At 44.3% G+C, this 17,594-nt stretch overlaps 1 protein-coding gene across 1 annotated transcript in view; it reads left to right on the top strand.

The window, feature by feature from the left end:
• ATP7A (ATPase copper transporting alpha) overlaps positions 1-17,594 on the top strand; it is a 62,405-nt gene that overhangs the window by 19,267 nt on the left and 25,544 nt on the right. Inside the window, exons 3-4 of the mRNA XM_067548248.1 lie at positions 10,314-10,806; positions 11,775-12,512. Of these exons, the coding sequence (XP_067404349.1) occupies positions 10,314-10,806; positions 11,775-12,512 (1,231 nt within the window). The remainder of the gene's footprint in view (positions 1-10,313; positions 10,807-11,774; positions 12,513-17,594) is intronic.

Genomic DNA, 17,594 nt, shown 5'->3' with positions numbered 1-17,594 from the left:
CAGCTTTTTGTAACATGGGCTATTCTGGAAAAAAAGGCAAGAATCTGGCTAACTTGAATTGCCTGGAGAGTATTTTTAACATGTAAACTGTTCCTTTCTAACCAATACATCCATTTTACAATATGATTATCATCAAATAAAGCAATTTAACACCTGATTGATCCAATCTAGTCTTGTAATATGTTTGTTGCCAGAAAATGCATTTAATCCTACCAATTACAGCAATGGTGCCAGTGCTTACTATGTGCCAGGGTTGAGCCCCAGCATCTCTTCTCTTGGCAGTTTATATCCCCGGAACCTCTGCTCTGTGTCCGTTATGAAAGTAAAAATATTGCTTGAGCCCTCACATTTCTTTCATTACAAACTAAGCACTGAACTAATTGCTTGGTGCAGAGGTGAAGTTTTCCTCTGCAAATTGAGGTTTTAACATTCTGTGGCAGTTTAAATGATTCTGCATAAAACAATGCACTCCTGCTTTCTGTAGGGAGGTATTTTCATCTTCACAGATGTGGTCTAAACAAACATTGGGCTTGCCAGAACAGTGGAGCCTAAATTTTGGCATGTGGTCATTATGACTAGCTTTGATACACAGCTGTTTACCAGAAGGTATTATGCAGCCAGCTAGTAAAGGTTACTTCTGCCTAAACTAGGAGTTGGTGCCTGCTACAGAGAGATCTATGAACAACAGTGATATTTACACTAGACCCTACCTTTGATCTGCATTGGTGACTTAACCGAATGTGAACTTGATTGATTCTGCTAACATAGAATGGATCCACTTGCAAAATCAATAGTTCATTGTTTTTAGCAAGGAGGATGTTATTTTAATAGTAACATTGAGCACATGCACAGATCAGACCAATGAATAAACCTCCATTAAAATTAAATAAAATGAAGAGTGAAATGAATGAAAAATACTACCTACAAAATGAAAATCTTCTTCGAGTGCTTGCTCATGTCCATCCCACCATAGGTGTGTGCATGCCTCCGTGCATGGCTGCTAGAACTTTTCCCCTTAGCAGATCCCATAGGGCTGGCTCCGGTGCCCCATGGAGCCCCGCACACATGCTGCGATATATGAGGCGCAGCCGGCTCTACGCTCCCTCAGTTCCTTCTTTCCGCACGTGACAGTTACTGGAACTGCCTGTGCTTGCACTGCAAGCGCTTAATTCCCTGTGTTCTCAACTTTAAGCAGTGATTTTTTGTGTTAATTAGTTAGCTAGTTTAACCGTTGTTAGTGGGAGTTAGAGACTTTGAGATAGTCTAGCTGAGACTTTACCGGGAGTGAGTATGCTCCGGTCTCATGGCTTCAAGCCATGTGCTTCCAGTGGGAAGGCTTTCCTGCTAAGTGACCCCCAGTGCCTGAAGCATGGGAGGGAAGCCTTCATAAGGAGAAGAAAGGATCTGCAAGGCTTTCAGACCTCCAGAAAATCCGCCTGAAAGCCTGGTTGACGGAGCCCCCGACCAGCTCCGAACCAACCCGCTCCACTGCAGTACCCAGCGTGCTGTTGGTGTAGAGGGCACTGTTGGCACTGATCCAACTCGGCACCGTGAAGAGACGGAATCGGTGCTTGGAGCGCGGCTACTCCCCCGCACCGTCGAAGAAGGCAGGGTGGAGCACCAGTCTGTATCGAGGTTGGATCATGGAGACCTGCAGCCTGAGCCAGCATCTCCAGCCAGGGAGCCTCCCCCGACTCTTGGGAGTGGGGGAGCCCCTCGGCACCTACCGGCACCATCAACTTCGGAGGCCATCAGGCAGCAAGAGCCTTGTTGGCCTTGCATACGCTGCTGTCGCCCATACCTCCTCAAGAGAGAAGGGGCTGGCATTATGGGGGAAGCCCATGTTGGGACCCCCTAAATGGCTCAGGAGATCCCCAGCACAGGGAGGAAGATCTCTTGCAGATCGGTTTTCTAGCCTAGAGCAGAAATGCTCCCCTAGATGTTATCCCAGGTTGCGGTCGCCGGACCAACTTGCATTGAGGCGGAGAGCGAAATCACCCGCCCGACACCGGGCTTGACCCCCTGGCACCAGGTGAGGTCCATCCCACTGTTCCCGCTCTCCGGCAGTGAAGAGTTCGCTGCAATGACGTGGTGCTGATCCTGGTCACCGGAGACAGTCTCGGTACCGAGGAATTCGCCGGGTGGTGCCGGACCCGGTTGCCAGAGATAGACTCGGCACCAAGGAGTTTGCCCCCCACACTGAGGCAGCTCTGAACCCAGATGCCGGAAACAGCCCCCCTCCGCCAGATGAAGCACGCTCCCGGGCCCTGGTTGATTCTAGGGCACACTGGGAACAGCTCAAGAGGTGGCCTCCACCTCGGGGCTGGAGGTGAAGGAGCTAAAGGGGCGTCAGACAGTCTCTTTAATGTGCTAGTGGTGGGCCCCCACAGTGTGGATAGCCCTCCCGGTCTACAAAGGGGTGCTCAAGATACTGAGGGCCTCGTGGCAAACCCCCTCTTCCATAGCCCGATACCTAAATGAGCTGAGAAAAGTACTATGCCCCAGCCAAGGAGTTGGAATACTTGTTCACCACCCCGCCCCAGGTCCCTGGTGGTGGTTGCCGCCAACCACAGGGATAGGCAGGGCAGTCGGGCTTTACTCCAGAGAACAAGGGCGATTGTAAGCCAGACTTGTTTGGAGAAAACTTTTTATTCAATAGCACTACCAGCAAGTGGAAGGTGAGCCCCTGGGGGACTCAGTGAGCTGCTTTGCTGAGGCTCTGCCCGGCAGCAGGTGCTGAACTTGTATATCATTGTGGAAGAGGGTACCATGGGAGCTAGAGCAGTGCTCCAGGCATCCTCAGTTGCTGCTGATTTGGTGGGTAGAGCCATACTCCCCGCCATTGGCATGCTCAGATGTTAGTGGCAGCAATCCCGGGCTGTCCCAAAAGGTCCAGCAGCCCATCTGGGCCCTCCCTTGGACGAGTCAGCCTTGTTTTTGGTTCAGATGGATGCGAACCTGCATGATCTGAAGGACTCCAAGACCATGCTCTGTTCCCTGGGCCGTTACACGCCACAGACCTTTAGGTGTCAGGCAGGTCCCCAGGGATAGCAGCAGCAGAGGTGTCAGCCACGGCCATCTCGTGACCTGCGGGCAATGGGACAGAGTGAAGGGGTCTAGGAGACACCATCCACCCTGAGTGGCTCCTTAGGCCCTCAGTAAGGGTCATCTCGGCAATAGGGCAGTCAGAAAAGGCCCTTCCTGATGGTGCATGCAAGGGCAGCGCCCTAGCCTCTACCCTCCTTCCGGTTCGTGTGGGCCAGAACGCCTTCGGGTCACTGGGTCCTTGATATGATTCGGTGGATTAGGCCCCCCGCTCGTCTCCGCTCCTCCTCCTCCTCCTCCCCCCGGCCCCACGACACCTCCTCCTTCCTCCCTCTCAGTGGCAATTCCACATCCAAGAGGTTGAGGCCGCCTCAGCCCAGACACACATCTTCAACGCTTTCTTCACCTCATAGTGGTTGACTCCTTCTAACGCTTTACGGCTTTACCCTTTGGCCTGTTCTCAGGCCCGAGGGTGTTTACTGAAGGCCTGGCAGTGGTAGCTGCACGCTTGAGGCAAAAGGGGGTGCAATATTTGCCTAAGGCAGGTCCAGGTCCCAAGTCCAGAGCAGTGTGAGCCAGTCAGGTACCACTTGTGGCTGGTGGGTCCTGCTGGTAAACAAACAAAAGTTCACATTAACTCAGGTGCAGCCTATGGAATGCATCGGTGGGACCGGTTGCTTCCCGGGCCAGGCCTTCTTGCCCCAATCATGCTGTGAGACAGCGTCCCTCCGGATGGCCCACCTGCACAAATGCCCTACGACAATAGCCAAACGTTGCCGACAGCTGGTAGGACACAGCATGGCCTGCACCTATGTGGTGAGGCTAGCGAGCCTGCTGCTTAGGCCGCTTCAGGCACGGCTAGCCTCGGTGTACAGTCTGAGCAGGGAACTTCTGCATCGGGAGGCTGTGGTCCCCTCTTCTCTGCCCCCCCCATGTCCCCCAAAAAAACCCCACACGAACAGCAGCAAGCCCTAGCCTCCCTAGACTGGTGGACGACTCCTCGGAATGTGTGAAGGAGCGTTCAGTTCATGGAGCTGGCTCCTTCAGTTACCCTGATATCAGACACCTCGGGCAGAGGGTGAAGTGCCGTATCAGTGCTGACCTCGGCTCACAAGGCGTCTGGCCAAGGGAGGAGAGGCGTCAGCACACCAATGTAAAGATCCGCGAAATGCTCGCAGGGCTTGCGGAATGTTCCTTCGCTTATCGAGGGCAGGGCGGTACAGGTGCAGACAGACAGCACAGCGACCGTGTACTACATTAACAGGCGGGGGAAGCCCATTCATCAGCCTTATGAAGGGAAGCTATCGGTCCTTACGACCTGGTGGTGATCACCTCCCAGGGGTGACGAACAATGAGGCAGACCGTGTCAAAGGGTTACTCTTCCTCACCATGATGGGTCGCTGCACCCACAAAGGGCGCCTACGACCGTTTCCCCAAGGGGAATCTGTCCATATTGGACTGGAGCATGAGGTGTCCACAGTGCTGCTCTCTCCATGTTCAAGGGGCGGGGGCGATCGCCAACACCGTCTGTCTGTAGCGGTCAGAGAGCTTCATATTCACTTTCCCGCCTTTCCCCTCCTGCATACAGTCCTGTTAAAGATGAGGAGGGGCTAAACTTGATTGCTCCGGCCTGGCCATGCCAGCACGGGCCCAGCATACTGCTGGATTTCTCGATTGCCCACCTCGGGAGCCTCTGAGACAGAGTGATCCTAGATCCCAGGATCACAATCACCTGTGGTGCCCAGACCTCGACCCTTGATGCCTCAGGGAGTGGTAGATCGGTGGCCGAGAGATGACGAGCAAGCTGCTCAGAGCAAGTCCATCAAGTCCTGCTGGGGAGCAGGAAGCTCTCCACGCAGGTTCTGTACTGGGTTAAGTGGAAGTGGCTGTTGCCTGCCAGGAGGAGTCCCGGGGTATTCTTCCCAGCCTCTCGCCAGTGCAGGCGATCCGGGAAATGCTTGCCACAGTTAAAGCTCCAGGGACTGGCTGCGGTCTCCCTGAAGGCCCACCTAGCAGACATATCAGCCTTCCATCAGTCGCTGGAAGGGAGATTGCGGTTCTCCCATCTGATGTCAGTTAGGTTCCTGATGGGGGCGGGAGGCTCTATCCGGAGGTCCATGATCCGGTGCCTCCCTGGGACTTTGACATGGTCCTTTCATGGCCCCTCCCCCCCCCTTGGAATCTGTGGCGTCATTCCCTCTACTCCTGTCTTCTGGGAAGGTGGCCTTCCTGGGGGTATTTACCTCGGCAAGGACGGTCTCCAGGATCAGGGCTCTGACCTCGGGGGGCCCCCCTTTTCCCCATACAGTATTCTATAAAGATAAGGTTCAGTTGAGGCCGCACAGGGCCTTCCGGCCTAAGGTGGTTTCCCAGTTTCATTGTGACCAACATATATTCTCCCTATGTTTTCCCCGAACCACATGGTTCAGAGGAGAAGAGAAGGTGGCACTCGTTAAATGTGAGAGGGTCCCTGGCTTCTACATCAGATGTAGTGATGCAGCTCTTCGTCACAGCAGCTGACTGGATGAAAGGTTCACCGGTCTCCACCCGGAGCATTTTCCTTGTGAATAGCTTCCTGCATTGAGTCGGCTATGAGCAGGTGAAGGTGCCGCTTCTGGGTGCCACCACAGCTCGCTCAACGGAGCTCAAACTTCATCTACAGCTTTCCTAGCGGAAGTGCCAGGGCAGAGCAGCTGCCAGGCTGGCGGTACATACCTTCACGTCCCACCACGCCTCTGTCCAATGGGCGCGGGAAGACACGGGCTTCAGCAGAGGGGTGCTGCAGACAGCTCACCGGTAACTCCGACCCACCTCCAAGATATTGCTTGTTAGTCACCAATAGTGGAATGGACATGAGCAAGCACTCGAAGAAGAAAACAAGGTTACTTACCAATAACTGCTGTTCTTCAAGATGTGTTGCTCATGTCCATTCCACAACCGCCACCACCCCCGTCCTTGCCGCCAGAGTTGGTGGAAAGAAGGGACTGAGGATGCATAGGGTCGGCAGAGCTTCATATACTGTGGCATGTGCGTGGACTCCAGGGGGTGCCGGAGCCAACCCTACAGGATCTGCTAAGGGGAAAAAAGGTCCGGTAGCCGTGCACGGACGTGTGCACATACCTATAGTGGAATGGACATGAGCAACACAACTCGAAGAACAGTTACTGGTAAGTAACCTTGTTTTATTTTAATATCCTTTCCTTGGTGTCTTTAGAAAATGATCCTCACTGGAAGGCTTGACCTTGTAAAATCTAACATTTTTGTAGTTTAAATTGTTCCATGCTCTTCCTGAAAATTTTACACAAAAGCGTCTTCTGGGAATGATTCATGACCTCCTTGAAGATAAAGTACTCTATGTACCATCATTAGTAGCAAGTACACTGTGAAATGGGCTTTTGAAAGAAAGGAATTAACTGCTTTGTTTTGAAACAGTAGAGTAGAAATATTCTAATACAGCTCTTGCCAAATCAAATATATTGTAGAGACTAAAAGTTTAAGAGGAAGAGGCTTATAATGAAAATCAAGAGGTCATAGTTAATACTTAGTCCACATTATGGAAACAAAACTTTGGGTTAGGTGGACAGATTTATTCTCCTTTTGGCCCATGGGTAATCTCTGAATAATACTGTAATAATAAGGCAGTACTGTGTTTAAGGGTTATCAGATGGGCCAGCAAAGGAAGCATATGCTGGACATCTAATGCAGCCACATAGAGCTTTAATTTGGGATATTTTGTCTCTAATTGCAAGAAAACCAATAAACTACTATATCCTTGTTATTGATTCTGCTAGATTGTATAATTGATGACAGAAAAGGAGTAAGGTGGTCATTAAAATGATTAAACTGGTGTAATTTGATCACAGCAATGGTCTTCTGGTTGTTTTTTGCCCAAGGAAAAGATAAAATTGGAAGATAATGTGTTGGGCCTGTCTGTGGTATTGGTTTGCCCTTTTGGAAACTGAAATAATAATGTTTGATTCCATGCCAGTTGGGAGCAAATTAAATTGGGGGATATTTATACTGTATGATGTAAAAGGTTAGTACCAGATTAGAAAGTCTGTGAACCTCTAAAACTTAAAGAAAAAGAATACCCTTTTCGTAATGGTCCTCATGTTGAATTCTAAAGCCCTCTCTCACTCAGTAGAATTTGATCCTCTCTATCCCAATGCTAGTCCATGTCCATGTCTGGTGCTATCCCACCTCTAAATACTGGAGACTTCTCTCCAGTTGGTCCCCTTCTCCCTTATATCTCAAATGCTGCTATTAAGAACACACTGTTCTGCTCTGTCCATTACTTTAATATACAACCCAGCCCTTCTTGGCTGTTTGCATTGACTTTTCCCTTTTTTCCTTATAAAATTGCATCTTCTCCAGACTTTCTAAAATCTGTCTGCCACATCGACCATCCTTACCTTATAGCATACTGCATCCCTATGTTCCACCGAAACTTATCTCCTAACCATTCCCTTTTATTTATCCTCTCATAATGCTTCTGAAAACCCACCTGTTCTGTGAAGCATTCCAGTGATAAAGATTTACTATTCTGTATTATAGTCATTCATGCCTTTTGATAGCAAGATGTTTGGATAGAGATCTTGTTTATTTGGCATAGTTTACTTATCATGCTGCACCATGTATTATAGTCGTGCTATATAAATATGAAACATCCTTATAGAAAAGGTTTTTCAAATGTATATGGTTTCCATTGGATCATATCCTTGTAACCAGTTCTATTCAGAGTGCACTTACATGTTTGGAATATAAGTAGGATGCGACAAAGTTGTTTCTGTGTTTCTTCAATTGCATGTTGTTCCAACAGTTGACATGCATCCCAACAAAGAGTTTTTGTACTTTGATTTCAGTTTTTCAGTCTCTCTATTCCCAGTCAATATAATCTGTGGGAGTATTTTATGTCATTATATTATTTATTTGTATTGCAGTACTGCCCAAGAGCCCCAATTATGGACCAGGGCCCTGTAGTGCTAGGTGCTATACAAACACAGAACAAAAAATGGTCTCTTCCGTAGGGGCCTTAAGGAACCATATGAAGAACTAGAAAGAGAGTTTCCTATACAAGATATTAGTTCCCTGAATAAACTGTTTATGCAAACTTCCTTATTTCATTTTAAATTGGATTTAAATTATGACCTAAATATTGATAGTTAAACATGACATCACAAAATGTAGCAGATAAAATTAAAAAAGAAAACACGGTGTAACTAATTAGTCCAGCACCACTCAGGCCAGAAATGTGTAATTATGGCAGGGTTTACTGCTAAATATGTATATAAATTACAGACATGAAGAGGAACCTCCCTTAAGTTCTGATAGTGAGGAAAGGGACATGCAGAGAGAATTACATTTGCAGCAGAAGCAAATAGGAAATGTTGTAACTCTCACCAGTTACTCCTTGGGGAATTCTGTGCCACTGTGCAATGCAGAATTTGCCCATAATTAATGTTCTGTGCAGAATTTCATTTTTCCCCACAGAATTGGTGCTGCTGGCTGCTACTAGGGGCTGCTGGATCCAGCAGAGCCTTGCTACCCAGTTTGCAAATACAGGATATTGCCAGGGGAGAGGGAGCCGGAGGGGTCCAGGCAGCTGCAGTTCCCAGCACGTCCTGAAGGAAGGAGGTGTCCTGCAGGAAATTCTATACAAGCCTGGGACCCAGCATCAGTCTGTTTCTCTCTCTCTGGATACCTGGGCTCTGCCGGGGTAGGGGTTGCAGGTATCTGGGCTGGGGGGTTGCCCCATATCTGGGTTGGGGGGCATCCCGCGGCTAGTCTCTGGGAGGTGGGGGTCTGGGTTGGTGGCGTCCCTCAGCTGGGCACTGGGAGATGGAGATGCAGGTGTCTAGGCTGGAGGGGGGACACCCTGAAGCTGGGCTGGGGGGAATAGGGTGTGGGTGTCTGAGCCCAGAGGGGGAGAGTTTTCCTCCAAGATGTGCCCAACTGGCACTTGTGACACACCCAGACTGAGGTGCCCAACAAAAGCATAACACAGAAACAGGAACTGAGTTGTCGTAGGGGTTTCTTTAACGCTCTACTCCTGAGGGAATATTTTTTGTTGTCTGTATGGTTACAGACATACTTGCTGACAGGCATTTTGAAATTACCCAAATAATTGAAACTGCTGTGATTATATCATGTTGTTTTGACAAATAAAATATGCAGAATTTTGAATTTTTAGTGCAGTATTCCCCCAGGAGTAGAGATGAAAATATGAAATTACTGTAGTCTGTACAAATTCTAGTGGAATAAGCACATTTTCAATAATTACAGGTCAGCATCAGGAATTAACTGCTGATATGGGGAAAAATTAGACTAAAACTAATTCTTGGCCCAGCTGTAAGAAATAATGCCCCTTTTACGTATGTATAATTGTTAGGGCCTGCTTGCTAATCTCTATGTGTTTCTGCTTGTTATAATCTGAATATTTGTGTGTAGTTTAGATATTTTGTCTCTGTAATAGCTACCCTCTTGAGCATCTCATATACTGGCAGCCCATGTATACAAAATAATTTCCCTGTGTGGAACTTTGCTGCATTTCTGCAAGAAACCAGCACCAACCAACCACCTCTGAATTTCATTTGTGTGTTACAGCAGAACCATACTGAAAATGGGAGTATTGCAAATGATTGAATTTTGCAAATTGAGTAAGCAAATATAATAAAAGAGGATAATGCACCACCAAATCTTTGTTTATTTTGACATTTGTATTTTAAGCACATTATGAAGTGTTCTCAGTAACTGAAAGTTGTAAATATAAAGTAACAAGAAACCTTACTCCAGGGCTCCGTTTTTAAACCTTTGTTGCAAAAAAAGGGAGGGCCATATTTTTTGAGTATGCAAATTACAAAGTGTGTGTGAGAGTAAAATGTGGCTTAGCAAAATTACTGAATTGATTTGGTGAATTCAGACTAGGAATATACAGCTCTTTAGCTTATCTTCTTAAATAACATATGGGGTTACATCACCTTCAGCGTTGGTTTACATACCAAATAGTGCAAAACTGGAGTGGGTTGGAAATGACAGAAAATTTACTATTTGATGATGTGAAATAAGTTAATGGTCACCATCAAGTGCATGGTGGATAGGTGTTGCCATCACAAAAATATTGACAACTTTGTTAGTTTCATATAAAGTCTCAATAGAGAGGCCATTCCTACAGTAGGTAAAAGCTATTTGACATTAAACTAGTGGGTGGTATAATTAGCTTCTATCTTTTAATATTGAATTTAGTTAAGTTGGTTTTTTTCCTCTTCAAGGTATCTCTAGAGGGAAAGAATGCAACTATTATGTATGACCCCAGACTGCAGACTCCAGAATCCCTGCGGGAAGTTGTAGGTGACATGGGATTTGATGCTACCCTGGCTGATTCAGACCCACAGCCTGTTTTACCTGCCACTACTTTTCTAACCATTCCTGCTCAATCAACTGTAACATGTGAACAGATACGCAACACCCTACTAAAGAACAAAGGTATCTTGGATGTTAAAATTTCATCTGACCAAAAAACTGCAGTTGTGACATTCATTTCTTCCATTATAAATGGCAACCAGATTATTCAAATGGTGCCAGGCATGAATTTAAATACTGCAGCATCCCCAGAGAAAACCCCAGGGAGTTGTGAAGATTCCATTTGGTCTCAAGCATGTGATGTTGTGCTAAGGATGAAGGTAGAGGGGATGACCTGCCATTCTTGCACCAGCACCATTGAAGGAAAGATTGGAAAATTGCAAGGGGTACAGCGGATTAAAGGTAATGTCTTATTTTAATTTTACGTGTAGATTTTAATTGACTACACTGTCCTTTTATCATAGTACTGTCGATGCGATCTGCCATGAAGCTAGGTGGTACAGTAGTATGATTCACTTGTGTATCACTGGATACCCAGTTCCGTGTTTTAGATCACAAGTGAAAATGAGTTTATCTGATTCTAGTTTCTAACGGGAGCATTCTAGTCTCTTTCCCTTCCCCCAGTGAACACTTGTCCCCTTTCCAAAACCAGTTCACAGTTCGTTTAAGTACATCATCTTTGCTCAGGAGACTGCAAGGTCTAGAAACACAAGGAAGTTTGTTGATAGAGTGACATGAAAAAAATAACCCAGTGTCTGACCAGGCTATTGGTCTCACATGAATGCTTTAGATTTTGATTGAGGTAGGAGTAATAGTGTTCCTCTTTCCTTCATAGCTCTAATTACATTTAACATTTTCTTTTCCATCTAACTTTAAATAACTATGAATGGTGTACGTAAGGTAGTTTCATAAATGGAGATGGCAAAAACACCTATTTAATGGTCTATAACATAAAGAAAATGACTTGAGTCCATGATACAAGATTTTATTTAGCATTAATGTAAGAAATGGCTAACCTACTGCTGGGCAAGGCATGAACCTTCTAGGAAAAGGTCAACAAATAAGGCAAGAGAAGATTAAGACCTGTGGCAGTATTGGGCATCAGTGATAGAAAAACTGGATCACTTTTGGTACAGTTTTCAGAAGTACCTAAATCCCTTTTTCAGCAGTGATTTAGGCACTTGAGTCCATCCCATTGACTTTCAGTGAGACTTAGGCTCCTAAGTAATTAAAGCACTTTTTGAAAATGTTACCCCTTGACAAGATCTGCTGCTCATAGGTCTCTCTTTGGTCAGTGATATTTAAATGGACTGTTAGGAGGAGGGGATGGGGAGCAAAGACATTAATACAGTCTTCTGTTTAATTTTTAGTTTCTCTGGACAATCAGGAAGCTGCTGTTGTGTATCAGTCTCATCTAATTACAGCAGAGGAAATCAAAAACCAAATTGAAGCTGCAGGTTTCACAGCATTTATCAAAAAACAGCCCAAACCTCTCAAGCTGGGTGTTATTGATGTGGAGCGTTTAAAGAACACCCAAACCAAATGCTCAGAGGGAACGCTTCAAAAAAGTCCAAAGCATATTAATGATTTAAAGGCCATTGTTTTCAGAGTCGATGGCATGCACTGCAATTCGTGTGTCTTAAATATTCAGAGCAGCATATCCACACTCCCATCTGTAGCAAGCATAGTAGTTTCTTTAGAGAAGAAAACAGCTACTGTAAAGTACGACCCAGATTTGGTCAGCATAGATGTGCTGAGAAGAGCTATTGAAGCAGTATCACCAGAGACATTTAAAGTCAGTCTTCCTGATGAATATGAAAATGTAGAGCTTTTCAACACAGAGATCTCTCCAGTGAAGTCTCTTCAGACAGCTTTAAACAGCACCGACCAGTCCCTTACACAAGTTACTGTGGTAAATATTGAGGGAATGACTTGTAATTCTTGTGTGCAATCTATTGAGGGAGTCATTTCCCAAAAACCGGGTGTAAAATCAATATCTGTGTCTCTTGTGAATCATAATGGGACTATAAAATATGACCCTCTCCTAACTTGTCCTGAAGACTTAAGATCTGCAATAGAGGACATGGGATTTGATGCTTTCTTATCAGGTAATGGCAAGCTACTTTTTTTTTTTTTTCTACTGAGTTCGTATGACTAATTCATTTCCGTTTAGCATGTCATATTGCTTAAAATTAAATTTATAGATGTATGGGGTACAGATTCAACTTGCTGAATGAGGTATTATCTGTATAATTACTTATCATGCAAATGGGATTTTACATGTGGAGACTCATTACCTTAGTCGTCTGGATTAATTGAAGATGATTAACTCAACATGCCTAAGAAAATTGTTCCCTCATTTTGTGTTATAAGGATTTTGTTGCTGTCTTTCTTTAATGGGATGAATATGGGAGATGGGGAGATTTCTTAGCACTTCACTAACAAAAATGTTGACAAATCATAGAGAATTCAAAGAAAACAAAAATGACTCTGTGGCTAATGGGGAAGGATTAGAAAAATTAATCATTTAGCGAGACATAGGCATAACTATCTACTAGTACCTGAATAGTGTAAACATCATGGAGGAAAAGGAATTTAGGATGGCCCAAGGAATTTGTTAAATAGCATCTTGATTCTATGGTGATTGGTACCCCTATATATGTGAAATAGGAAGAGATATTTAACTAGGAGTAATGAGATGAAATTAGGGGAGATAATTTAAATTGAATATCAGTAAAAGGAGATGTCTCTCAAGGGAAGGGGTGGAAGCCCCATAGCCTGAATCACTAAGGCTAGATAGACAGATATCATAGGGAACAATTATTTTGCATAGGTAGAGAAATGAGACTAGATGGCCTCTCTAATCCTCCTTCTTTCAGACAGCTCCTGTGTGTTATTCAAGAGTAAGTCAAGAATAGCTTCTCCTTTTATATTTTCCAGAAGGAACTGCTACAGGAAGCAATTGTTCATGGTGTTGAGAGAGCCTCTCTATGCTGCAGAGACTTACACACATGCTTAACTTTACACATTGTGTGAGGTCAATGGAACCCTTCACAGTATGTAAAGTTAAACCCATGCATACATGTCTGCAGGATCATGGTCTTAAATGTTTGTTCATCCTGTTTATATTTTGAGTAGTTGTACTCACTGTATCCATCCATATTTCTGACGTGTGGTGCTCTCTGCCTAGAAAATCTTTTGATACTCTAGGGAATCTTTTCTGTACAGGACTGCTCCCCAACACCTCTGACCTGATCTGTCATTTCTATATAGTGCTCAGGAATTAAATTATCTGTTGATTCTTGGGAGGCAGGAAGCCCTGAATTCTAATTCCATCCCTGCTACTGATTTGCTGTGTGGCTTTGGCCACTCCTCTTAACTTCATCTCTTTCATCAGTTGTAAAAAATGGGCCTAATAATATTAACTCCTTCTTGAAGTAGGTGCATTGAGGATTAGTTAATTAATGTTTATACAGCACTTGGAACAAATAAACTGCTAAATATTATCCTACCATATCTAGGTAATGCCAGCTATATCAAATGTCAATTTTGTCTTGTAGAGATAAAATGAGAGTTACTATAAATGTTATGCTAAATAGGCAAGGTGTGTGGTTCTGTTATGTATCAACACTGTATGACTGTGGCAGTAACACATTTACCTGATCAGATTGCAGTGTCTTAAGACGGCAGCATTTGTGATTTGAAGTAATGCATAATGCTACTGTTTTAGTTCACGGAGATCACATCATGCACCTCTGTAAAATTGGGAGTGACTATTAATTTTTGTAATGTCTATTGAAGATTTATTATTCTTTGTATTATGGTAATGCCTAGAAACACCAATCAGTCTTCAGGCTCCCAAGTACCAGTGTCACCCCCTACTCTGGCATGTTGGGTGCTTCACAATGCTTTGCAGCTGTAGCTCCCAGCCTAGGCATCTCACAACCAACCTACCAGCATGCAGGTCACATCCTGAAGGTCTGTGTACTAGACAGCTCTGGTTCAGCATCTCTGACCCCAGCAGCCCATCTGCAACCCCATAGTCCCACTCTGATTTCTGCCAGTCTTGGTTACTATTTGCAGGGTGACCCCAACACATTCCCAGTCCCAAATTTCCCCAAAACCGTGTGTGCTGCAATGTCTAGCCCTCTCCTGGACAGTTCAGAGAAATAATATGGTTGGTTTGTTCCTCTAAAGAGACAAAATCACATCACAGCTTATTAATTTAACTGGGGTAAATACACTTTTCCCTTTAAACACAGCACAGAGGTGGTTTATAATAAAAAATAAATTGATTAACAATAAGACATAGATTAAGTGATGTGAAGAAAAAAGGAATAAAGTTAGAAAAGTTTATGAGCAAATAAAAGTAAAAACACTCATCTAAAAATCTAAAAAGATACAGGCTTTGTTCAAGACAGTTTCTCTGACCAGTCATTTTTCTTCCAGCCATGGCTGATTTTTCCCTCAGGCAGGACTTTCCACAAAAGTACAAATTCTTAGCTTCCCTTGTCTTCATAGGTGAAAGATCTTTACTTAAGCAGGTTTCTCACGTATATTCAGTTCCAGAGACTTTAACCCCCCTCTTGGTTGAGGGACCTATCTTTCTCAGCTTGTTGGAGCTGTTCCCTTCTATCTGTCTAGTGATGGATACCAAAGATGACTTCTGTTCTTGCTTTTATTTCTTCCAGAGTTCAATGACCTTGCTTCATGAGGTAGGAAGCCCTTGTGTACTTGCTGTGTTCACCAAGAAGCTGACCTCATGCTGTTCTTCCTTTCCTGTGGGCTTCCCACCCCCGTCTGTGTAAATAGGGTTTCCATTGTTCTGATTCTACCATGCTTAATTTACATAGGAGATGGGTGAATAGCTGCCCCACCTCCTATCTGGGTGAGCACTGTTTCTTCCTTTGTTTGGCCACACACTTCAAAACATAATATCAATGAGTATTCATAATTCTTCCTATAGTGTTTGTCACACTGGCTGGGGTGGCTCATGACTGTCAAGAACAAGGCAGACACCCCAAATTGATGGTGTGTTCTATAATTAGATTTCGCCAAGCCAGTAACAAATGTTAACTTCTTGATCACTATGACAGTCTTACCATGGAGTCACAGACGATCCCCTTAGACTCTCCAGTCTATCTTGCTGCCTGCATAAACTGGACTTAGTGATAAATGGTCGCTTACATCAGAAGTCTTACAATATTCAAGTTGCTTCCAGTCCCAAGAGATCAGTCACTTAACCCAGATCAACTGGTACTGTAGATCATACACCAAAGACAACGCCTGTGGCCAATCCTGTAATAAACTATTTACAGGTTTATTGACTAGGAAAAAGAAATGAGAGAGTCATTTACAGATTAAAGCAAGCAAACATATACATACAAATGAGTTACCATCAAAATCCAGAGAGTGACAGAATTGTAATAATCTGTCAATTAAAAATGTCTTTTGAGGCAGCCCCTGTGGATCTCTGTCTTTTAGTTTGGTGTCTCAAACCCAGTCAAAGTTCAAACAGTGAAGAGATGGAAAATTTTCCTGTGACTTTGTTTTATTTCTTTCATTCAGCTTCCAAGTCCACAGGATGAGCTTCCTTGCACATAGCATTTCCAAAGTGTGATAGGGCCTAATCAATCCTTTGTATTGCCATGTTCCTTGATGGCCATGTGATTTAGATAGCCCTTCTGGATGGGCAGGGGGGATGATTCCTGTGCCTAGGTTTACAAGTTCAGAGCAAACATTTTCAAAGTTCCAGAGCGGTAGCCGTGTTATTCTGTATACAGCAAAAGCAACGAGAGTCTTGTAGCACCTTAAAGACTAACATATTCCTGCGGGCATAAGCTTTCGTGGGCAGCCCACGAAAGCTTATGCCCACAGGAATTTGTTAGTCTTTAAGGTGCTACAGGACTCTCGTTTTTATTTTCAAAGTTATAATGCAAAACTTACATATTTTTATAGCATGTAATACTGACATTACAAGTGAAATTAATGTATGTAGCAACTTACAAGCATTTCATAGAGTCTAAACACATTCTCATAAGTCTAATATCTATTTTGAGCAAAACTAATATACAGGTGAACTGGTCTGATCTCCAGCTATGGGTTTATTAGTTTTTCGCTAATGCCTGCAGCTTAGGCAAGAGTGCAGGCTTGCCAGCGTCACAATTGTACAATTCACAATGATATTAATCACCAGTGTGTCATTAGCATTCAGAAAAGACCTCATTCTGTATACTCTTATAATACAGTAATATTGTATATAATCAGCAGCTGATCACTAGAGGTTCAGCCCCCTGTCTTTGTAGACCAGTAAACTTTTGAAATGGATTCTTCTGAAAAGTAAAACCCAGGCCAAGTGTCTCTATCCTGCTGGGTGTAGATGCCATGCTGTCTTCTCCCCCACTTGTTAATGTGAGTTTTGCTTCCACCCTGGTCAGCTTGATGGGTCTGTTTTACCTCAATTTACATATAAGCAGTAAACACACTTCTTTTGGTTTAAGGTAGACCTGTTTAACAACTCCCACGACATACCTGGTTTGAACACATTATAATTATCAGTCCAGCTTATGTCCATAAGTCTTAATAACCACCATATGCATCCATGACACAAGATTATTAATGGTCAGTGAGTTATTAATTTTCAAATAATACCTCTTAAGGTATATTTTCTATGAAGATTGTTACAATAGTGGGTAAGGTGTGAATACAGGAGTGTTTGGTGTCACAGCTAAGGGCAGGTCTACATTTAAAACAGTGCAGTGGCTACCGTGCTTCAGTGAAGACTTTATCTACACTGACAGGAGGGCTTCTACCATCAGCATAGGTACTCCATCTCTGCAAGAGGTGGTCTTATGCAGAGGGGAGAAGCCCTTCTGTCGGCTTAGTGCAGTCTACACCAGGGATTAAGTAATTTTAATGGCATTGCTCAAGAGTATGCATTTTTCATACCCCTTAGCGATATAGTTATACCAATCTAACTCCTAAGTATAGACTTGGCCTGAGTACTGTTCAGACGCATAACAAGAAGTCAGTCCTTGCCATAGAAAGCTTAACATCTACATAACAGACAGGATACAATAGAAGGACAAAACAGATAAATATGATGCGGGAGAGTGGGAGGAAAAGGTAACAAAATGAACACAGTCGAGGAGAAAAGCAGAAGTCACAGTTCGTAAGTTACCTACCCAGTA

The sequence above is a fragment of the Emydura macquarii genome, unplaced genomic scaffold (assembly GCF_026122565.2).
Source record: "Emydura macquarii macquarii isolate MOO-44397 ecotype Brisbane River unplaced genomic scaffold, CSIRO-AGI_Emac_v2 contig_1253, whole genome shotgun sequence".
Lineage (NCBI taxonomy): Eukaryota > Metazoa > Chordata > Testudines > Chelidae > Emydura > Emydura macquarii.
The sequence above is the reverse complement of the archived record's forward strand: the minus strand, read 5'-3'. Positions and strand labels throughout refer to the sequence as shown.